The sequence below is a fragment of the Sturnira hondurensis genome, unplaced genomic scaffold (assembly GCF_014824575.4).
Source record: "Sturnira hondurensis isolate 20B ecotype Veracruz unplaced genomic scaffold, ASM1482457v3 Scaffold0017416, whole genome shotgun sequence".
Lineage (NCBI taxonomy): Eukaryota > Metazoa > Chordata > Mammalia > Chiroptera > Phyllostomidae > Sturnira > Sturnira hondurensis.
The window spans coordinates 476923-501921 of NW_028090047.1; the positions used below are offsets into that span (position 1 = coordinate 476923).

General features: G+C 37.1%; 1 protein-coding gene across 1 annotated transcript in view; it reads left to right on the plus strand.

Annotated features, from left to right (window-relative positions):
* Positions 1-24999, plus strand: part of CFAP47 (cilia and flagella associated protein 47) — a 328185-nt gene that overhangs the window by 186526 nt on the left and 116660 nt on the right. Inside the window, exons 41-44 of the mRNA XM_037067787.1 lie at positions 93-228; positions 11381-11495; positions 12021-12247; positions 19146-19296. Coding sequence (XP_036923682.1) covers positions 93-228; positions 11381-11495; positions 12021-12247; positions 19146-19296 — 629 coding nt within the window. The remainder of the gene's footprint in view (positions 1-92; positions 229-11380; positions 11496-12020; positions 12248-19145; positions 19297-24999) is intronic.

Sequence of the window (24999 nt, forward strand, 5' to 3'; positions counted from 1 at the left end):
ACTTTAATCACTAACTGAAACAGCTACTTTATTGGAACGGCACTTACTCAAAGATATTTAAACAAACTGCTTCTTGTTTTCACAGCCATTAGGTCCAGTTTCATCAGAGAGTTCTTCTGCTCCCCAACTATCCACCTAAGAGTGAAAGAGCCTTCCAGATTGGTGCTCTCCTTTGTTCCCTTTGAACTGCAGATACGCTACTGTGTCATCATTCTCAGCAACAGGGAGGTGAGAACAAAACTGTGCTGTGTGCTTTCATCCTGGCTTGGCCCCTTAAGGGAATGACTAGTGCAGGTACTTGTTGGCAGTGGAAGGCTTTAGAAATGTAGATACCAATTTCAGCCCTCTGGTAGCTAAACAAAGAGTTCATTCTCAGGAATAAGCAGCATTCCACTAGTTGTGGGTACATTTTATAGTGGCTGCATAAGGAAGTTCCTTGGAAGCAGAGTGCGGGCATAACAAACCTTGCTGTGTCCCTATCTGTATTAATCTATGTTTGCATAACAAATTACCAAACACCGAGAGACTTAAAACCACACCCACATTATGTCACATTCTTTTTACATTTTATTTATTTATTTTTAGAGAGAGGGGAAGGGAGGGAGAAAGAAAAGGAGAAAAACATTGATGTACGAGAGAGAAATCTTGATTGGTTGCCTCTTGTATGTGCCCGAACTCAGGACTGAACCCACAACCCAGGCATGTGCCCTGACTGGGAATCAAACCAGTGGCCTTTTGGTTTGGGGGACAATGCCCAACCAACTAAGCAACACAGGTCAGAACATTGTGTTACATGTTTAATGGGTCAGATGTCCAGACATGACCGAGATGGGCCCTTTGCTTCAGGCCAATCTAGTTTTCAATAAGGAATTGGCCAGTGCTGGGTTCTCCAAGAGGTTCATTTGAGAAAGGAGCTGCTCCCAACTTCTCCCAAGTTGTTGGCAGAATTAATTACCTAGTGGATTAGGGATCCATATGTCTTGTTTCTTCAAAGGCAACAAAGGAGAGAGACCAAGAGACAGAAAGGAGGAAATGAAGGATGGAGATAGAGAGAGAGAGAGAGAGACTGAAAGGGGGACTGGGGAGGGAGAGAGAGAGATTGTCTATAGAAGAAAAGTCTGTGGCGTTATCCCTTTCCAGACACTGTCATATGTTAACCTGAGGAGGAAATTTATAGCACGCAGGATATAGCCCTAAATGTATTAATTATGTATCTATTATGCAATGTTATGAATGTACATACAATGAAATAATAGTAATTGGAAAGAGATATAGGATCATTTACATGTGAAATACAATATAGCCTGTGAAATATGTAAAATGTTGTCTAGTTTTCTAGTTAAAATTATCATTCAGAAAAAAATGCTGCTTTATAGTAATACTAAATCTTGGGTTTTGAATTTCCTTTAAAGGAGCTCAAAATTAAACTAAATTCTTCTGTATAAAATTTTGTGAAAAATAGTCATTTGGTCAAATGTTTCACAATCCCTTTTTATATCAATTTATAATATACCATTAGGAAAACACTAGGGTTAATTCTCAATAACATAGTAAGGAGGTTGATTTTATCCCTAACATTTAACTATTGGAATATTAATATTTGGTTCCATAAATTTTATCTAAATTAATCAAAATAGAATTACACTTGGCGTCTCCATTTACTAAAACATGACTTTTGATTACATATAATTTGTCCTTGTCAGAAAAAATTATTTTTCTATATTAAGAAAAATAATCATGAAGTTATATGGCTATCAATTGAGAAATAATGCCCTTAATATAAAGGATTGCACTGAATTACAATTACTTATGTGGAGAAAACACATTTATTAATTTACACATTCAATTTTATTGCTAATTATATTGAAAAATGCAATTACATGCTTAAATAGATAATCAAATATCCAAGTCCACCTAGTTAGCTCCTGTCTTTTTTTTTAAGATTTTTATTTATTTATCTTTAGAGGGGAAGGAAAGGAGAGAGGGATAGAAATATCAATGTGTGGTTGCCTCTGGTGTGTCCCCTGCCAGGAACTGGCCTGCAACCCAGGCATGTGCCCTGACTGGGAATCTAACTGTGATCATCTGGTTTGCAGGCCCGAGCTTGGCTCCTGTTTTTATTAAATGTGTGACAACTGCTTTGCTATTAAGAACCACCTGTTGAGAACTGTGGAGTAATTAGGCCTCAGTTTGATAGCTTTCCATGTGTAAAACAGAAACATTTCTACTAACACTGCTGTCAAAGAAAAGCCGTTTATTTCACATTGGTTGGTTTGTTTAAACTTTCAAATAAAAGAAAATGAAATGAATTATCTAACAGCTGTTTGAAAGTAGAAGTGGTTTTATAAGACTTCCCATCAGTGTCCCTAAAATTTTCTACCTTGGGGGAAAACCTAAAAATGCGTGCTTTTGAGTGCCAAAAATCCAAAGAAAAGGATGCTCTGTGTGGATGGGGTAGATTAAATCATGACCCACCTGGTCCCTGAGAAATTGCATCTGCTGCAAGCAGTGGTTGGTAGGCCCCCATACAAGGCACGCAAACACTGCAAAGCACAAAGAAATGTCTTGACAACGCATGTGAACACCTGCTCTGTGTAGTCCTAGGTTCCCAAATAGGAAACCACATGTTATTGCTGGGCTCTTCTGTGTGAGAGGGGCAGTGGCATTGAACAGGAATCCTTGACATGGGGCCTGGGATAAGAGTGAGTTCCAGTTGTAGCCACTTGTTGTGGCCTAACCAGCTCTGACCCACCAACCATGAGCCTTTGTATTGACCCAAACCAGACTCCTCTCTCCCCTGGTAGATTTCTCTTCCTGTCTTTTGTTGTTCTTTTATGTCTACAAAAACTGGTCAGAACAGACTGAAACCAATGTCCAGATACTGCTGACTTGAGAAAGTACACTGGGAGTCAGCATCTCTGAGCAACTTGGGAAAATCGGTCCAGTTCCAGACCAGGGCTGGATGTTCCAAAGAGAGACCAGTTGTTCATATGCTGTATGACACTCTGGCCACTTCCTTTATATTTATGTGGATAAGTAGAACCGCTCATCTGACTTTTTGCACTATCACTCATTTCATTCTCCCTGAGTCTACTGTGTATGGTTGTTAAATATTCTATAATTAATTTGTAACTTTCCTCAATCAATTAATGTACAGACTTTAATAATAATAATTCTTGCTTATTTTATGGAATGCAAAGATAAAAACATTGCATTATATTAGGCTGCAATCTTCATGTAATTTCACACTTAGGCAAACTAACTTCAGTTTTATGAAAATTATTTCTATAGCTCGGGGGAACTGAGTATTATTTGAGGGTGGTTTATATTATTTTTCAAGCTTTTTTAAACAGTAAAACATGTTTCATTTGCCCTCAACAAGAAGCTGTTGCAAGACCTAATCTCTCCTTGTATATACATGTGTCCTAATTAGCAGAAAATATCCACTGATTTCTATTATATAGTCAGACAGCTTGTGACCATTTCTTAAACAGAGGGAATAGTGCATTTCTATATGATAGAAGAGCAGAAGTAATTGGCTAATACAGGAGGGAATTTCAGGGGAAATAGGGGAGGGATTTAGAGGAACAAATATAAAGGATACATGGACATCGACTAAGAAGGGTGGAAATGGGAGGGGGCGGAGCACAGAGTGGTAGGATGGGATGGGAGTAATGGACAGAAAACTGTACTTGAAAAATAATTTTTAAAAAATATTTATTTATTTATCTTTAGAGGGGAAGGGAAGGAGAGAGGAAGAGAAATATCAATGTATGGTTGCTTCTCGTGCATCCCTTGCTGGGAACTGGCCCCTGCCGGGAACTGGCCTGCAACCCAGGCATGTGCCCTGACTGGGAATCAAACCGAGATCGTGTGGTTCGCAGGCCCGCGCTCAATCCACTGAGCTACACCACCCAGGGCTTGAAAAATAATTTAATAAAAAAGAAAGAAAGGAGGATGAGTCAAAATTTGCCAGTAGCCCTGGCTGGTGTGGCTCAGTGGATTGAGTGTCAGCCTGTGAACCAAAGGGTCTCTGGTTTGATTCCCAGTCAGGGCACATGCCTGGGTCACAGGACAGGCCCCCAGTAGGGGGAGTGAGAGAGGCAACCACATATTAATGTTTCTCTGTCTCTCTTTCTCCCTCCCTTCCCCTCTTTCTGGAAATAAATAAATAAAATCTTAAAATATATCGTTAAAAATTTTGTCAGTAAAACAGAGTTTGGGCTGGGGAGAAGTGTGCTCAGAAAATTTGAAAAAAAAATAAGGCAAAACAGCTAAGCATGAAATTTGTGGACACTTGAATTGCCATTTCTGAGAATGGTTTGTTAGACATGGGAGAAAATTGGTTGGATGGATAAGTCAGGTTGATAAAGAAGGAAGAGAGCAGTGAATTTAAAATTGAATAACATTATTATTGTTGTTATTTTTTAAAGTAGGAAAGTATTGAGCATAGTCATGATCTGATTTCATCTTTGGTTTAGAAAGCACCTCTGGAATCAGAGGGATATTGAAATGCAGATCAGTCTTTTAAAAAATGTTAAATATGCTTATTGATTTTAGAGAGAGAGAAGTAATGGAGGAGAGAGTGGGGGTGAGGGAGAGAGGGAAGCATTGATGTGAAAAAGAAACATTGATTGGTTGCCTCCCATACATGCCCCTATTGGGGATTAAACCCACAACCTAAGTATGTGCCCTGACCAGGAATTGAACCCCCAACCTTTGGTGTATAGGATAACACTCCAACCAAGTGAGCCACACCAGTCAAAGGTATAAATATCAATCTTAATGACAATTAGAATGATGTTCATAGTTGAAGGGAAGCACATTTTTATTTTCTTGCTGAGAAAATTGGTGGCAAAAATTTTAATAGAAACTCTTTGAAAAATGTGGTAATAAAGGAAAAGAGAGAGTGTTAATTTTCATCACCATAATGATTTCTGGAGTCTAGGCCCAACTTCCTATTATTGAATGAAGTGTTTTCCCATAACATATTTTATATTTTTATTAAAAAACCAATTAATCCCTGGCTGGTGTGGCCCAGTGGACTAAGCTCTGGCTTGCAAACCAAAGAGTCGTTGGTTCGATTCCCAGTCAGGGCACGTGCCTGAGTTGCTAACCAAGTCCTCAGTAGAGGGTGCAGGAGGCAACCACACATTGATACTTCTCTCCCTCTCCTTCTCCTTCCCTTCTCCTCTCTCTAAAAATAAATAAAAAATTAAAAAACTCAAGTCATACTTTATGCCATTTAAATATATGTGGCCTTCTTGATATGTCTGCAGAATAATCTGTCAGGCATACAATTAAGATTTTGTCAAAATTGTGTTACAAAAGTTAAACTTTTAAAGTGCAGGCATATAAATCTTTTTATACTTCTTATCCTTACTGAGCCCCCTAGCTCAATCATTCAGTGATAAATAGTATTTTAAAAGAACAGTGATTATTCTTACTGGTCAGTTTCATATTATAATTATGGCAGAGTCAAATAGTCATCTACCATGATTAATAATCTCTCTCTAGTGTACGGAATTTAACATTTTAGAATTTTAGCTTACCTTTCATGTGCTGGTTAAGCTATCAAAATTATATAATGTTGTTCAGCCAATTCAAATATAAATGATAAAACCTAGTAATATCTAGGTCTAAGATAAAAAAGTAAGTAGAATTTAAGACCTATGGAAAAATGGGGATTTTCTGTCTAGAAATGCTTTAAAAAATTTTTTTAAGATTGAAGTTATTTGTATCTGGAGGGCATCCACGACCTGTGTAAAGCTACCCAGCTAATTAGTGGCAGAACTGGAATTGAAACTATCCTTCCAGTTCAGTTTGTGTGTTCTTCCTTTCTCGGTCATTAGCAGCTGGTCTTCTAATGTTGCATGTAGTTCATTTAACTAGATACACAAGAAGAACAAAATATATTTTGTGAGGGTTTTTATAATTGGCCATGGGCTGTGGTATCTTCCTGGAAAATACAATAATATAAATCCAACACTCCAATTGGTAAATACCAATTAAGAGCAGAAAGGAAAGGTGGTTGGTGGCTATTAGAATAGCTGTTAGGTGTGAAGATAATTTTCTTTCTCTTGCCACAGCCTTCAGACATGGAAAATAAGGGGCTTCTCAACTTTAAAAGAGTTCTATATTGCATTAGTATTTCTTCCCTATTCTGATTTTATTTCACAAAATGTAGAGGGAACTAATTAAACAATACTTCAGGTTATGTTCCTGAATAATTTTCTGACACAGGCAAAACATGCAATATTTTAATTAAGTTTTTTCAAAGATTTTATTTATTTATTTTTAGACAGAGAGGAAAGGGAGGGAGAGAAAGAAACATTAATGTGTGGTTGCCTCTTGAGTGCCCCCTACTGGGGACCTGCTGACAACCCAGGCATGTGCCCTAGACTAGGAATCGAACTGGTGACCTTTTGGTTTACAGGTCGCCACTCAATCAACTGAATCACACCAGCTAGAGCTTAAGATTAAAAATAATAATAAAAAAGAACATACTGAAAGTAGGCAAGTTTCACAAAATAATTTTTGACAGATGCTAATATATTGTCTGTGTAATATGTGGATTTAAGTGGAATTGAATGGACTCTTAGTTACTGATATTTTCATTGGCCAATCAAAGGCTAGGAAGCTGTTTATAATTTATATTTAAGAAAACTATTCTGGCAAATAGCAGTTTGTTCCTTTTGTATCCACTCCTGTGGGTTGGTATTCATTTTCATGGCATAGGCAAGCTATAGATCAGGTTTCACTGAGGTGCAAATTTACAAAAGCATGCAATTATAATAACTATAACTCTCTTGAGTCTGGTTTCTTACATTATATTTTGTGTAAAACAACTGATTTTTAAATAAAAATAAGGGTGAGAAAAAAGGAAAACATATAAGTAAATATTAGTATATTGTTTTTCCAGTCTCTGTTGAATTTATGCATATATACTCTTCTTGAATGATCATTGAAAACTGTATATCATTATTGACCACTCAGGTCAAATCCACACAAACATACAACTCAGTTTGGATTGCTAGCCTGGGTTCATGTTTATGAAATGCATAGCTATTTAGGAAAAATAATGATGTGAAACGTATATATAATGCACTAATTATTACCAGGAGTGCACAGATTTAAATGCTGAACAATCTAAACATTCAGAGTTTTCCAAATTTTATCAGCATGAACTGAAAGTAATTATGGGTCATAATTAATAAAATTCTATGGGATGTTATCATGTGAAAGTAGATGAGATTAATTTTATCTTAAACAAATCTCAATGGGGGGGATAATGACACGGTAAATAAATTGACCCTATAATCAGAAATTATTTATACTTTCGTTTCCAGATTACTTTTCAATTTTTGCCATTTCATTTATCTAAGATAGTCACAATGTTTTAGAACATGACTTTTTATTATGTGATGAATATATACTATTTATATATATTGCTTACTCAAAGATATCTTTGGAGTAGTCTCTCAAGCATATGGTTAATATTGTTTTAGACTGAGGTATAGTTCAAACTAGTTACAGCTCCAGCTTCAAATCTAGGTTTGTTTTCTTTTGCTTTCTTAGTGATTAGCTGCACGCCTCTTGCAAGTCCATACTGGTTGGTACAAGATTCTCTGTTGTGTGGCTTTAAGCCTAAATTCTCCTGTTCTTGTTTCATTGATTCTCCTGTCAGAACTGCATTTTCCCAATATCCTCAGGTGATTTATGTGCACCTGAGTGTTTGGGAAGCTTGCTCTTCAAAAATAATTCCACTCCATTTAAGTGGATCCCTTACATGTCTGGTCAGTGCCAAGCAAAGGCTCAGGTTCCTAATATGTGTCACCTCATGTAGCCCTCAATACATGTTTAGATTGTGTCATTCTACTTCTTGAGGCATAGCATTTTTTAAAGAGTATTTATTATGTAAAATATAAAATACACACACTTGTAGAAATAAAATAACAATAAGTCCCCCGGGTACCCTTTGCTCAGCTTCAACAGTGCATGGCCAAGTATGTTTCATGATTATAACGAAGCAAATCTGTTATCACATCATCTTACCCACAGATAATTCAGTAATTGTCTTAGCAACAACAACAAAAATTTGACATAACCATGATACCATGACTACTAAAACTATTGTAATTTTTAAAATAAAATCAAATATGCAAGCATTATTCATATTTTCCCGATTGTCTCGTGTTCATTTGTGTTTTTAATGTCATTTTACTTTGAATTTCTTTATTTGAATTGTAGGGAAGGATAAATAATTTTTTTCTACCTTTCTGAGTTCTTAGCTGAGAACCCCCACCCATATTAAAAAATTAACAGGAGAAAAACAACAGAAGTTTATGAACATGTATACCTCATGTATACATGAGGGATACCCAGGAAAACTGAATAACTCCCCAAGGTAGCTTAGAATTGAAGCTTAAATATCATCTTATTAGGGAAAGTGACAAGGGGATGTTGGCCTCTTAGCAGAATAAATGATTTTTAGGAAAGATGATAGAATAGTAGATGGGAGATACGATAGTCTGTAACCTCTGGGTAGTATTGACTTCTAGTCCCTTCTCCTGTGAAAAGAGTCGGTCTTCTCTGGTTGATGAAACCCCCCAGGGAGGGCATTTATGACTATTTGCGTTCCTTTTGGAGGATCTGTCTCTAAGACAGATAAAGAGGAGTTCAGAAAAAGTCTTTCCCTGCATTTACCTTCTTTTGCATGCCTACAACTCAAAAGCATCAACATCCCAGAGGGGCATATTTTGCGGTGGCCCGCACTCCTATAATCACATATTGAGGTGACATATTCTGCTACCTTTCAGAATCAAGATCTAAATAATATTCAGCCATTGTGATTGTATGATACGTCTCTTAAGGCTCTCTCTCCCCCTTTCTTTGTATTTAATCTCTAGGTCCCTAAAATGAAGGAATATTGTCCATCCCATTTTACAGAGAAAGAAAACAGAACTCAGAGCTTAGTAAACTTGCCTCAAGCTTAGTAGCTAATAAATGACAGCACCAGGTTTAGAAGTAGGCTTGTCCACCTCTTTTCATCTTTCTCTGTATCACACTGCTGCCTTTGCGTTGACCCCCCTTTTGTTTTCACTCTCTCTTTGTAGACTTTTTTCTATTTTTTAAAATTTATTTATTTTAATTGTTGTTCAAGGAGAGTTTTCTGCCTTTTACTCCCATCCCAGCTCACCCCCACAGTGCTCCCCACTTCCCTCCCATTTCCACCCCCCTTAGTTTTTGTCTATGTGTCTTTTATACTTGTTCTTGGAAACCCTTCCCCTTTTCCCCTGAAATTTCCTCCCCTCTCCCCTCTGGACACTGTCAGCTGATTCTCTATTTGAGTGTCTGTGGTTATATTTTGCTTGCTTGTTTGTTTTGTTGTTCAGGTTCCTGTTAAAGGTGAGATCATACGGTATTTGTCTTTCACTGCCTGGCTTATTTCACTCAGCATAATGCTTTCCAGGTCCATCCATGCTGTTGCAAAGGGTAGGAGCTCCTTTCTTTCTGCTGCATAGAATTCCATTGTATAAGTGTACAATAGTTTTTTGATCCATTCATTTACTGACGGGCACCTAGGTTGCTTCCCACTCTTGACTATTGTAAATTGTGCTGCTATGAACATTGGGGTGCATAGGTTCTTTGGGATTGGTGCTTCAGGGTTCTTAGGATATAATCCTAGCAGAGGAATTGCTAGGTCAAAGGGCAGATCCAGTTTTAGTTTTCTTAGAAAAATTCCATACTGTTTTCCATAGTGGTTGTGCCAGTCTGCAGTCCGGATTAGGGTCTCCTCTTCTCCACAACCTCTCCAATATTTGTTGTTTGTTGCTTTGCTTATGATGGCCATTCTGACTAGTATTAAGTGGTATCTCATTGTGGTTTTAATTTGCATCTCTCTGATAGCTAGGGATATTGAGCATCTTTTCATGTGTCTCTGGATCCTCTGTATGTCCTCCTTGGAGAAATGTCTGTCCAAGTCCTTTGCCCATTTTTTAATTGGGTTGCTTGTGTTCTTAGAGTGGAGTCGTGTAAGTTCTTTGTGTATTTTGGAGATTAAACCCTTGTTTAAGGTATCATTGGCAAATATGTTTTCCCATACAGTTGGTTCTTTTTTCATTTTAATGTTTTCTTTAGCCGTGCAGAAGCTTTTTATTTTGATGAGATCTCATTTTTTTTATTCTTTCCTTTATATCCCTTGCTCTAGGGGACATATCAGTAAAAATGGTGCTGTGTGAAATGTCTGAGATTTTCCTGCCTATGTTCTCCTCTAGAATTTTAATGGCGTCATGGCTTATATTTAAGTCTTTTATCCGCCTTGAATTTATTTTGGTGTATGGTGTAAGTTGGTGCTCAAGTTTCATTTTTTTTGCATGTAGCTGTCTAGTTTTCCCAACACCATTTGTTGAAGAGGCTATTTTTACTCCATTTTTATGTAGACTTTTGTACTTTTTACCTAATTTTTTATTTATTCTAAAAGATCTTCAGACTGTCACTGCCCGTTTTGAAAACCTGTACTTTATTTTTTAGCTACATTTTTTGGGTGACATAGGTTAATAACATTATATAAATTTTACATGTCCACTTCAATAATACACCATCTGTATATTCCATTGTGTGCTCACCACCCAGTCTAGTCTCCTTCCATGACCTCGTGTTTGACTCCATTTATCTTTTTGCTAACCACTGTCCCCTCTGGTAACCACAATTCTGTTGTCTGCATTTGTAACTTTGTTGTGTCTGTTGCTTTTTGTTTTATATCTCACATATAAGTGAAATCACATGACTGTTTTCATCTGACTGATCTCTTCACATGATACTCTCAGCATCCACCCATGTTGTCACAAATGTCAGTATTTCATCCTCTCTTGTAGCTGAGTAGTATTCCATTGTATACTACTCAGTTTTCTTTATATAGCACATTTCCTTTATCCAGTCATCCATCAAATGACAGTTAGAAAACCTGTACTTTAAAATATAGAGTCTTGGGCACTGAAGATACCCTGCAAAAATGATGTTGCTCCTCTCCAACAATAAATTACACATTGAGAGAAAAACATTCTTGCTTGTTTGACCATTTATTTGTTTTAAGATAGCAGTCTACAGTGGATATTTGTAGGTATAAAGATCAACCGTTGTCAGTGTCATCCTGAGATGTTCTGAAGTCTCCTCCATGTTCCGCTGCATACAGAGTTTCTCCTGCATTAGGTGGGCTATATTTCAGCCTTACCTTTTTCCACGTATTGAGGGCATATGTGGCTTAAAAATACACAGTGCAATGATGTTTTTATGACATGCAGATTTTTCTTGCAGCTGATAGATTTATCCTAATTTCTAAGCTTTTAGAATTTAATATTATTGTGTGGTTGTGTTTTAGATTGGAGAATTAATATATGCTGTGGAAGGAAAAGTTACCATCCCATTGCCTTCCCGCCTACCTGCAAGGACTTCCTCAGTTTTACATAATAATGAGTACAAATCCCCTCCAGAAGGTAGAGTATGCATATGTTTTATGTAATTTATTATGTGGAAGGATGGGACTGTTTTTCCTACAGTTACCTAAGCATCCTCATAGCAAGTTTTTCCATTATATAATTACAGTCATATAATAGTTTAGTTTAAAGCATAAGGTTGTTAGTGAAAGAAAATGACAGTTCATGCCAATCCTTGACTGATGTCTTTCTTTACACTTATTTCTATCCCCACCCCTACCTTCTAATCACTTTTAGGAGCACAGTGGTCAATGAATTTTTTATCACATTGATGACATTTCTATGAAAGAACCTTTGATTGGATCTCTTTTTGGAGAGTACCAGGATGATATCTTTAATTCCTGAAGACATATCCCTGAATCACTGAATTAGTAGTGCTAGAAATGTGTTACTGGCTTACTTTTACTGTGCTTAAGGAAGGCCACAACTGCAGTTTTATATTTCAACGCCCCCAAATCCTTTCTGAGTGATCATGTCAAAGGCATAAATGGTCATTGAAGTCACGAATGTTTTTGCTTCTCCTAGACTGTAATGAAGAAGATTCAGTTCTGTATTTGAAATGCAAACCCAAAGACATAATGGATGTGGAGCTTATATTGCCACTGACTAACGAGGCCAAGGAAAAGGCATTGGCCTACGCAGCACAGAGGCAGATGTCCGATGTCGAGTACCAGCGAAGGTTGCTCACCGGCACTCTGGAAAGCAGTAGCATCCGCGTGGCCATCGCCCTCCTGGGGCTGACCAGGGTCGAGGTGAGAGTGGACAGATGATGTACTTCAGTTATTCTTTCTCTAAAAATTACACAGCTGTTACTTAATCAGAACATTTATCCATAGGGGGGAAAAAAAAGAATGAGTGCTGGTTTTCCCCAGAAAGACAGCTTAGTAGCTTTTTTTCTTTCTTACCTCATTAAAAAAATTAATCTGACAGAAAGCATTCAACTAATTTTGCATTACTACTAATTTTAGGAGTAAAAACTAAATTAGTAGTATCTATGCATACTACTAATTTTAGGCATTGCCCTGTAGTTGCTTAATTCATAGTTGTCTTTGCTTCTGGCTGTACATTAGAATGCTAGTCTAGAAAACTTAAAATACTATGAATGCCCAGGCATCATTTCAGAATAATTAAATACAGATCTGTGGAAGAGAGTGAGTGGGGGCATATTCTACAAGTTGCCTAGGATATTTCTATTGTGTACTTAGAGGGGATCATTCCCTGGGATCAGATGACCAGGCTGAGAATTTAGACATTAACACTATCTACCTGTGTGATGGTGGGCTGTTTACTTAAAAATCATCAAACTTCAATTTTTATATTCTTACTCTAGAGATATCACTAATTTGTGGAAAATAAGTGAGATAATTATATTAAATGCTTAGCATAATACCTGGCATATAATAATTTCACTGTCTATATATGGCATTGTTGTTATTATTATCACTACCATTACTATAGACTCTGTTATTATACCTTGAACTCTATTTTATAACAAAAATAAAATACATTCTAGTCACCACAGAGCTGTCAAAGTGATTCTTCTAAACCGTGAACCTGTTCATGTTGCTTCTCTGCCGCCTTGCCAGTTCACATCAAAATAAAAACCAAACTCTTAGGATGGTCTTCAGGACCCTCCTGGTCAGTCCCACCTCCTTCCCTGATCTCAGCATTTCCTCTGGAGCCCATTCATTCAGCCATCCCCTCCGCACAGGCCTCCTTGCTGTTCTTCAAATGGCCAAGGCATGCTCCCCACGGCCCATGCTCACTCCCTATGTTACTTTTTCTCTTGGTATTAGAGGCTACCTCCTTCATTGAATTCAGGTCTGCTTGAATGCTATCCACGAGATCCTGCTTTACCAACTTACATTTTTAAAAACGCATCACTTACCACTATGAGGCACTCTCCAAATCCTAAATTTCCCTCAGTTTTCCTTTTGTATAGAATTTATTACCTGGGAATTTGTAACAAAATATTTGTTTAGTTAACTCTCGTATCACCAGTGCCTAGAAAAGTGTGTGCCCTGCCAAAAGTGGTCACAGAATCTTTGTTCGATGAAGGAATAAATGATGTTTTTATCCTTGCTTAAGAATGACCTTCATTTACATGTATTAAAACAAAATACTGGGCATTGTAGGGATGATTTTTTTCCCGTCAGAATGCTATAATCAGTACAGCCCTAATCATAGATTTTTAACAGTAATGATTGCATTATGGATGAGCTGGGTTTAAAGTTCTGATTAGTCAGAAATATCAAGGCCTAAAGCTGTGACACCATCTAGACTGACCCACCCACACTGTTCATCTAAGAAGCTGATGGCTCTCTTAGGCTCATACCAAAATGTTTCCTTCTGCTGTGGAACAGTGAATCTGGGAAGGTTTGGTGCAAGTTTTAGGACACTATTACAATAAGAATGTTCAAATATGTAGCCTTTTCAAATTGTAAGCCTATTGAATTACACGTGCTCTCTCTTTCTTTTTAAATTAATTTTCTTCACTCTTACCTCGTGTCAAAACATTTTATTTAAATGAAAAAATACTTGAAGGAGATGGATTTTGCCCGTGAATCTTCTTTCTGTTATTTATGCGTGTATATCATTCCTGTCTTTCTCTTTCTCTCTCTTCTTTTAGCTTTCTCCCTGCAACCCAGCCTATCTTTTGTTTTAATTATGTTATTTATCAAATCGTGTTGTATATAAGATTTATTTTTATATGTACCCGTTTCTCTAGGATGTGAATTCCTAGAAATCGAAAAACTTTTGTTACATGTCTTTTGTTTACCCTGTACTGACTTCTGTATGAGAGGTACTGTGGTTGTCACCTTGAATTGAATTGAAAATGGGCCTGAATGAATGGACGCCACTTTAAACTTTAAGTTGTCATTGTACACAGGCTGATTCCATCCAGGTTGCCTTATGGCCTGATTTTTCACAGTGCTGATCACTTATCCTTGTTTCCCTCTTTCATTCACAGGATGAGTATCTTTACATGTGCACTTCTCTGAATGTATTGGTAGGAATAGTAGTGATAATAATACTTTATGAGTAACCTTTGGCTTTTTAAAAAGATTCTTAAAATTGATGTTTAGAGAGGGGAAAAAAGGAGAGAGGGAGAGAAACATCAACGTATGGTTGCCTCCCCTACGCACCTTACTGGGGACCTGGCCTGCAACCCAGGCATGTGCCCTGACTGGGAATCAAACCAGCGACCCTTTGGTTCTCAGGCCAGCACTCAAACCACTGAGCCACACCAAACAGGGGTAACCTTATGGATTTTTTAAAAATTAAATCTGAAATGTTTTAAGTGGTCTCTAAAATTTTAAATTGAAAGTTTTTTCACCTGAAGATTGCTTTTTCCACTGAATTTTTTGAATACCATGCATTTTTTTGTTTCAGCAGAAACTCTAAGTGTACAAAATAGCAAAGGGTTGATGTGTCAATTTAAGAAAACCAGCATAATTTACAGATACATCTTACGGTGCTCATACAAATCTAGTCATAAAGGTTTCTTTTCAAGTCAAGTGCACTCTTGAAATACAATAATGCTAATGCTTTTTTTTCAGCAGCAGAACAGTAAAAAAGATACATTTTAAAATACTCTCACCTTTTTCCCCTCAAAATGCTTCTGTGTGCACTTTTGAAATTATTTTGATGACCCCATGAAGACATTTAGAGCAGATAGGATTGCACGTATAATACAAAAAATGGAACGAGTAAGGCATAAAAACACCTGAGTTGTTCTCAGTGACTGGGCAGAGATTACAACCCAGATCAGGGCAAAGACATTACTGTATTTTAAAGCTGGGAAACAAATCAAAGGCATTCAGAGACACATCATCCAACTTCTTATTCATACAGACCAGAAAACCAAGAGCCCAAAATAGTAAGATAGTGCCTTAAGTTCACACCAGTGATTTGTGACAGAATAAAAATGGACCCAGGTTTTCACTTCTCAGTCCAATACTCTTCTTGCCCTGTATAGCCTCCAGATCAGGTCTTCACTTCTTGATGTACTGACATGAACTTGTACAATGCAATAAATGAAGGTCTAGAATGTTCCACCATAGCGTAAACTGACTGCATAACAAAATCTAAAATCAGCCTTGATATATATTTGTTCAAAACCAAATCTAATCGAATATATGTAGGAAACTGACATGTTTTTACATAACAATGTAAAAGCTGAATCTTGAAATATCGGTATGGTTAGAGCCATATGGTATTTATGTACTGTAAGACAGTGTTCCCCTACTTCCAGGCCACAGATCAGTACCTGTTAGTAATTGGTCCTGTTCCTAATGGGCCGCACAGCAGGAGGTCAGCTTGAATGTAATGTGCTTGAATCATCCTGAAACTGTCCCCCCTCGCTGATCTGTGGACAAATTGTCTTCTACAAAATCCGTCCCTGGTGCCAAAGAGGTTGGGGACCACTGCTATAAGAGACAGAATCTTTTTCCAGGAGCATGGATTCCTCACATTTCACTTAGCACTCATTTATTGAATTCACATTCTCTGCCCACAAATAAAACAACTCTAAACTATGTACTTAGTGATAGTAGAAAGATTCAGGGCCTACAGGGAAGGTTTCTTACCTTTGCTATTAGCTTCCTCATGTTTATATTTTAGAACCCAGGCTATGTACTCTGGGATACATATCAAGAAAAATCATAGGAATTTTGAAATTTGATATTTTTTACTTTTTTAGGGATTTTATTTATTTATTTTTTTAGAGAGAGGGTAAGTGAGGGAGAAAGAAGGGGGGAGAAACATCAATGTGTGGCTGTCTCTCGTGGGCCCCTTACTGGGGACCTGGCCCACAACCCAGTCGTGCCATTACTGGGAATTGAACCGGCGACCCTTTGGTTCACAGGCCGGTGCTCAGTCCACTGAGCCACACCAGCCAGGGCTTGGTATCTTTTAAAAAGGAAATCTGAAAGATCTCCTCAGTGAGGATTCAAACGGGTAAAGAAAAAGTTTTCTGTATTTGTATAATTCAAGTGTCCTTCCAATCATGAAGTAATCCTACTGATGTTGCTTTAACTGTGAAAACTTGGCACAGTTAAAGCAATAAGGGGATAGAGTTTATTCACTATTACGGCAGGGAGGAGGCTCCAGTGTGAAGTGAACTTAAAACTTTAATTCGTGCAGCAGTAACTGGGAGTCTTCAAGGGAGGATGAGAAAAAGTAAAGGAGGGAGAATGACTAGGGACTCGAGCAGATTCACTGAAGTGAACGTTTACAAGAAGGGAGAGGAGCAGTGATGGATGAGATCTGGATTTGTTCACTGATACTTATCATCAGGAAAGATAAACAAATGGAACCTTTATGCCCAGAGATAGTGATGAAAGTTGCTGCCAGGTCCCCTGCTGGCCAGGAGCATTATCTCTGGGAAGATTTGCATTCCAAAGAGAGGTTTCTGAGGTCCTTAAGTGTGGGGGCAACTTTTTTCCTCTGGGAGCTTTTATTGGGTGTGTTTGCACAAGAATACAGGTAAGTATCAAACAGTAGATAGCATTCAAAACACCATGAGGGCTTATTCTCAGTCAGGGTCAGGTAGCTGAAGAACCATAAAACTTTGAGGAACCAACTTCTTGCTTGGATCCTTATCATTTAAATGAGAGCATTCTAAACAAAGCAGGTTTCAGAAGATTTTTACATATTGTTTCTTATGCCTGATTTATTCTGGATACCCACCCTTTCCAGCACAGCACCTTCCCCATCATAGGTTTTTAGGCTTAAGTGGATTAGAGCCAGGAAGCATTTCTCTCAGATGGAAATGGGGACTCAGGCTATGTCAGAATAGCGGGGGTGGTGGTGGTGGTGAGGGTCCATCACTCCCTCTTTGTTGCAGCCCCCTTCCATGGAGTCCTTCCATGGTGGCCTCCCAAGTGACCACGTCTGGCCTGGGTTGCCCCTCTCTGAGGGGTCGTCCCCACCATAGACATTGACCATGCATTGGAAGCAGGGGAGTAAGCTGAGGCAGTGCTTGCTACCAGAGACAGACTTTGTCTCCTGTGGCTCACATTCCTGAGGTCGCTCACTCAGTCTTAGCCATGGGAGGCAGTTACAATTCCTGAAACCAGGCAGGGCGTTTCACAACACTTGAGGAGACAGTTATGGCTGGTAGAAGATTTCCATCTCAAAGGAGAGAGAAAGGATTTGTAATTGCAAGCGTTCTAAAGTAACAGGTGATAAGCATCAGTTAAATCCAGATCCCATTCATCAATCTTCTCTCACTTCTTGCATGTGCCCGCTTCTGTGACGCTGCAGGTTTTGTGTGTATGCCAAGCTTGAGGCCTAGTTGAGAAGAGGGCTTCCAGGAGAATGGCTAGAGTTTGGTCAAGTGGAGAGTCTGTGTCAATACATACTATTTCAAATGGCTTGAAGATCTAGAAGGCAGACAATATGTATTTAGGGTAAAGAGCAAGTTGCTGATGTGAATAGATTATTTATTCACAGTGACCAGAAAAATGAACCAAACCCAAGCAGTGATAAATGTTGAATTGAATTAATTCAAATTTCTGCATTTACATGATTTGACTTGCCAAAATAAAGGAAGTAGAAAATTGGACTTTGTGGGAAAAAATTCTTGTGCATTTTACAGATCATGAACCCAGTGAATGAGATACTTACTAAAGGTACTAACATTTATTTTTGATGAGTAATGATATCATGATCATGATCATGTTGATGATGACAGTGATAATGACAATGACAATGATGGTAATGACAGCCAACATTTACTGAACTCTTAAAATATGCTCCAAGCACCTGGCATTACTTTACACTTTAAATACACTGGGGATAGGCAGTGTGTACTATTATCATCCATGTTTTATAAATAAAGATTTGTGGCTTTGGTTAATAACCAAGCCAATCTTACTTAGAGTTGGAATGTACAACTGCAGGTAGTCTGGTTCCAAGAATGCCCTTAGTCCAGGCATGGGGCTGTACTATGTTGTCGGCAGTAGATCATCCAGATAAAAATAAATGACCGCCTATCTCTGTGTTCTGCATTGCGTGGTTCACACAGAGAGCTACATTTCTCTTCAGAGTTCTGTTTTAGAAAGCACGCTATTAAACTCAAGTGTGTCTTGAGGAGCATATGCATGGGGGTGAGTTGTAAACTACATCATACAAGTAATGGTTGAAAGCAGTAAAAGTACACAACTTATTTAAAAGAGATGTTTGGAGGTCTGGGGAGGGGCAGGACCTAGTTTTGTGTGTGTGTGCATTTATATCTGTTGTTTCCCCTACACAATTGTCATCAGCAAAAGAAAGGGGACTAACTATACAGCTAATGAGAACTAGAGCTGGTGGGTAGATGTTAAGATGCACAGGTTCAACCGAAGCAGGGAAGCACTTTCTCAATGCTGTTCACCAGTGCAGTGGTTTCTTCCTGAGGCAGTGACTTTGTCAGCTCTGGAAGGATTAGAATAGGTGCTTATGGGACGACTCCTTTAATTCCATGAGACACCTTTGTGTTGTCTCTTACCAATTAAATAATAACATGTCTAAAGAAATGAACAAATTCACATCCTCAGTTGATTTTCCCCCACATATGGAATCTAAATATGTAATGCTCTTTTTTGTGTTTTAGAGTTAAAGGGTAAGAGAATTACATTCCAATTTTTTCTTTCTGTTTATTTACAGACTTCAAGGCTCTTTAATATCTCAAAGTTAAAGCAGCCTAAGTTCATTTCATACGTGACAAGTGTGAGCCTTCCAGGATATTTTCATGTCCCCAGGGAAATCTACATTCCTCAACATCCAGAAATTCAAGCTGAAGGGCATAAACCTGCAGGTAAAAAAAGTAGGCAGTAATATGTGGATTGCAATATCTAGCACCATTGCAAGCACTGTGAAATAATAAAATATAAAGAACAGATTATCTCTACTAGTAGGATGTTCATAAAATATTTGGAAAGATAATTTAGCTACATAAATTCCAATTATTGAGCAATAGTTTGTGTTATAAGTAACCAACAAACTACACGCTAAGTACTGAATGTGAGTGCTTAATTACTGGTACTGAACTTTGCAGACTTGTCTGTGTTATAGAATACCTATATGATAAAGACAGTAAGTGCACTTTGAGAAAGGTGAGCTCTTATTTTGACAGTGAACCTGGTTGCAAAAGTTGTGCTGGAGTTGTGGTTCAGGCTGACTCTAAAGAGGTGGGGGTTGGTGAGGTCAAGATCATCTCAGAGGAGAACACCACCATTTATGAGTAATTTATCTTTGATAGGGACTAAGCCCTTTATTAGTTGAGTACTTACTCTTGGTCTCCTGGTGTCCCTTTATTTTGATTTGTGTTTAGGAAAGACTAAGCCAGATTTAATAGAATATTAATATAGTACATTACTAAATACAAGGGATAATATAGAAATAATGTGACTAAATAGTATAAAATATTACAGTTAATTTACATTTTTCTTTCTCTTACCTCCAAGCTGATGAATAATAATAATAGGAATTATATATAATTTTCGTTAGGGCTATTCCTACAATGTACCATGTGTCATTGATTCTAAGTTATGTTATTATTCATTATGGTTTTATTACGTTTTCATTTGCATTGGCCTATGGCTTTAAAATATTTGTCTAAAATGGTCATTAAAAATGATAAGGTACAGTATAACCTGTTCACTTTGTCTGCCTAGGAGATCTGTGATGTTGAATATCTTTCCATGTGCTTATTGGCCATCACATAAGTGTCTATTCAGATCATTTACTCATTTTAAAAATTGGATTGTCTTTTTACTATTGAGCTACAACTATTCTATCTATATTCTTAATACAATACCCTCTCAGATAGATGATTTTCAAATATTTTTTCTCATTCTGTTGATTGTCTTTTCACTGTCTTGATAGTATCCTTTGAAGCACAAAGTTTGTAATTTGATAAAGTCAAATTTATCTATTTTCATCATTCTTATTGTTCTTGCTTTTGACATTATATCTATGACTCCATTGCCAAGTTGAAAGTCATGAAGATTTAGATCTTTGTTTTCTTCTGAGAGTGTTATAGCTTTAATTCTGGCATTTAGGTTTTTGATTTATTTTTAGTTTTGTATATTGTTTGCAGTAAGGGTCTAACTTCATTCTTTTGCATGTGGCTATCTGTTGGTCTCCTCACCATTGTTGAATACCCTCTGTCTTCTTTCTGCATTAAGTGATCTTGACACCCTTGTTGGGAACCAATCGAGCACAGATACATTGTCCATTTCTGAATGCTCTGCTGTATCCTACAGACTTGTATGTCCATTCACATGACACTTTGTAAATTGCGATTGCTTTGTGTAAGTTTTGAAAGTGTGAAGTCCTGCCACATTATTCTTTTGAAACCATATCATTTTGGTTCTGAGATTCTTAAAATTTCATATGGATTTTAAAATCTACTTGTGAATTTGCATAAGCAAGTCATCTGGCTTTCTGACAGGCATAGTACTGAATCTATAGATCAGTTTTGGGGCGGGGAGAGTCATCTTAATAATTTCAAACCTTCCGATTCATGACCATGTAATATTTCTTCATTTTTAAAGACATTCCTTAATTTTTGACAATTTTGTAGTTTTAGGAGTGTAAGTTTTACACTTCTTTTGTTAAATATATTACTAAGTATTTTCATTCTTTTTCATAGTACTATAAGTGACATTGTGTTCTTCATTTCTTATTTGTTCTTATTTATTTATTATAAATGGTTAGAAATAAAATTGATTGGAATACTGAAATTATATTATTCAACATTTCTGAACTGATGTTTTAATTCTAATATGTTTTACTGGATTCTTTAGAGTTTTCTATGTAAAGGATAATGTCATATACATCTAGAGATGGTCTTACATCTTCCCTTCAGAAATAAATTGTTTTTATTTATTTTTTTCTTGCCTAATTGATCAAGTTAATACCTTTAGTACAATGTTAAATAAAAGTGCTGAGGGGACATCCTTGTCTTTTCCCTGAACTTAGGAGGAAAATATTCAGTTTTGAATCATTTAGTGTCATGATAACCGTAGGTTTTTCATGGATGCCCTGTTGAGGAGTTCCCATCTATTTCTAGTTTGTGCCATTTAAGTTCTTTAATTGTTGACATAAGACTGTTTATGGCATTCTTTCATATTCCATTTTAATTCTGTCAGAAGTAATGCCTCTGTGAGTCTAATAATTTCAATATTTTCTCCTCTTTTATTTTTGGTCCATTTAGCTAGTCTTGTTAATTTTGTTATTGTTCCAAAGAAGTAGCTTTTGGCGTCAGTGATATTTTCTAGTATTGTCTTCTCTTGTCTATTTCATTAATTTCTCCCTCAGTCTTTATTGGTTTTTCATTCTACTTTCTTTAAAAAGTGTGGGCTGCTCTTCTTTTCCCATATCTTAAAGTAGAAGGTTTATTGACTAGGTTATTGATTTCAGATTTTCTTCTTTTATGGTTATAGGCCTTTGTAGCTATAAATTTCCCTTAAGCACTACTTTGGCTGAATCCTATAACTTTTTTAATTCATTTTCTTCTTAAAAAATTGTTAATCTACTGCAGTTGTGTCAATTTTTCCCCTTTGCCCTCCTCCGCCCAGCTCCACCCCCTCACAGTCAGTCCCTACTCTGTTGTCCATGTCCATGGGTCATTCACACAGATTCTCTGACTAGGCCCTTCCCCTTCTTTCCACCATTATCTCCCTCCCCCCTCCCCTCTGGTCCCTGTCAGTCTGTTCCTAATTTTCACGTCACTTGTTCCATTTTGCTTGTAAAATTTTTTTTTGTTCATTAAATTTCTCTCATAAGTGAGATCTTAAAGCATTTCCTCAATTCCCAAGGTTTTCTTTTTCTTTCTTTTCTTTTTTTTTACCCATTGAGTGTATTACCAATAACAATAGATGTTTGGGGTGCTGGTTGAAATATTATGAAACATGCAATATATAAAATTAGATACATGTAAAGCTTTCTCTTCAAAACTAGAGAAGATGCTTCAGAACTCTGCTGGCCCTTTCCCGCCTCCTATTGTATTTCCAGCAGTGGCTCGTAAAGCAGATTCACGTAAGTTCAGGGCTCTCCTGAATACAGTTTGAAAGCCATTGATTTATTTCAGATTCCACACTTTATAGATGAGGAAATTGAAACACAGAGGAGTTAATCAAATGAACTGGAATTAAGTAGTGACAGAATTCTCTCTTCAACTTATATCTTCAGCCCCTTTGATTGGGATGTCAGATGATAGGATACTTTGTTCAACACGTATTTATTGAGAACTTAGTGTGTACAGGTAGTGTTTTGGCCTCAGAGATAGAGCAGTGAGCCCAATAAAAAAGGCCCTTGTCCTTTAGAAATTTGACAATGCAAAATTGTTCCTAGTGTTTGCTAACCATCTTGGACCATATGCTTTGAATGGCATTTAGTATCAGTTCCCACACTTCTGTGGCTCATTCTTTTATTCCATCTTGTGACTCAGGTTATTACTTTTTTGATAAGTAGCTAGTTAGATGTATTAAAAGTGGTTGTAATATAGAGGACTATGACTAGCCACATGAAAACTTAACCCAGATTTTGACTTCAGTGATGTTGTTTCAGTAAACAGAGTTCAGCTCTGGATTTTAATTTCAAATGGTCTATCAATTATTAGTGACTAGATTGGTGTGTTAGGTGTGTAAAATTATCAGATTTGTTCATAACTCTCACCATTTATATTTAAATCATTTGTTTCTACCCACATAATATATGATTAAAATAATCACATGGTCTCCTTCCCGTTTGATCACTTTTTCTTCTTTTTAAATTTTTTTTTATTTTACTTGTTATTCAAGTACAGTTTTCTGCCCCTTACCCCCATCCAAGCCTACCCCCAGCCCTCCCCACCTCCCTCCCATTTCCACCCCCCTTGTTACTGTCCATGTGTCCTTTATAATATTTTCTTCAAACCCTTCCCCACTTTTTCTTCTAATACTTGAAGGTTTTGGCATAATAGATGCTATTTATTTTTCAGAAAAATAAAATAAAGATGCACTTTTATTTTATGAATACATTCTGTATTTTTTGTGCATGGGAGTTCAAAATAAATTTTACTTAACATGTATTAAATTTAATGCACAGAACGTTAGTATACTGAAACTTAGAAATCCTTGAGAGTAATTACGTAAATTAATTGTTTTTACACAGTTTAAAAATCAGATTTTACCTGTCATGGCTATGTCATTTTGTTTTTTTGTTGAACAAAGTATAAAACATATTTTTATTTTTTAGAAATAAAAGTCAGTCGAAAAATAGTGTCAAATAGATTTTTGTTTTTAAGTATGTGGGCAATTGTAATACTCCTTTGAATGCATTAATCAATGTTAACTAGTAGCACATTCTGTTGTAATATTACACATAGGTATAATAAAACACAATGAAAATATTTGAAATCAGCTTCTTTTCAGGATAAGTCTATGATTATGTACTATTCATATATTAGTAAGTGTCTTTATTTCACCATTAAAATTAGAATGTTAGAGACTTTTTATTTTCTCTTTCATTCTTAAAACATTTGACTTTTGTCTTGTCCTTTGATAAGAAAAGTATCCTAATAGATACTATGAAGATAGCTTATTTTTAATTTTATTGATTTTGAGAGGGAGAGAGAGAGAAAGGGATTGTTGTCCCACTTATTCATGCACTCATTGGTTGATTCTTGTACATGCTATGACCAGGGGATTGAACCCACAACCTTACTTATTAAAACATATTTGTTGGAAATTTTATTTTATCTTTTATCGAAGATTTATCAGGAGGACACTCTACCCACCGTAGCTAGCAGGCCAGGACTGTGATGATAGTTCTTGTGAAAGGAAATAATAATCCTGTCTTTCCTCAGAGAAGTGCCTCGTGATACTGGAGGGCTGCCCCGGTTGCACCTCACCATTGGATTTCACGTAGAAGCATATCTGGGTGTAATATTAGGAAGGGGAAATCTGGTGATGGAGTGGAAAGAGGAGTGATGTTAGTTTCAGTGGTTGGTAGGTGAGCAGGCACTTAAAATAAAAACCATGAATATGTTATCTACAAATTTCAAAATCTGAACACTGATAGATTTTTTTGGTTACTGCGTTTTCTGTAATGCTTGTATCCTAATCTCAGTGATTGATATGAATCAGCTTTGGAGAATGTGTTCTTGGGCAGTAACTGAATCCGTTGCCCTCCTTCCCCAATCACACATCTCGGTGCAGGGTCCAGCCCAATTGATGAACGGATTCTCCTCAATTGACAGTGATATGTCACTGCTCACACATCCCTTGCTGGAGTCCGAACACTGAGTCACATGCTCTTGCGATCTGGCCTCAGCCCAAGCAGCCTCCGTGGTCGCAGAATGATCAAGCTGGGGCAACTGTCACTCCCCTCTCTTTCCATTTCGGGATAACTCTTCTTCACTTCTTCTCTCCCTCCACCAATGGGGGTTATGGCCTGATGGAAACACTGAGTTTCTCCCTTCTGTCTGAAATCCCTTTTAGAAATGTCGTGTTGTTCTGCTCATTTCATTTCT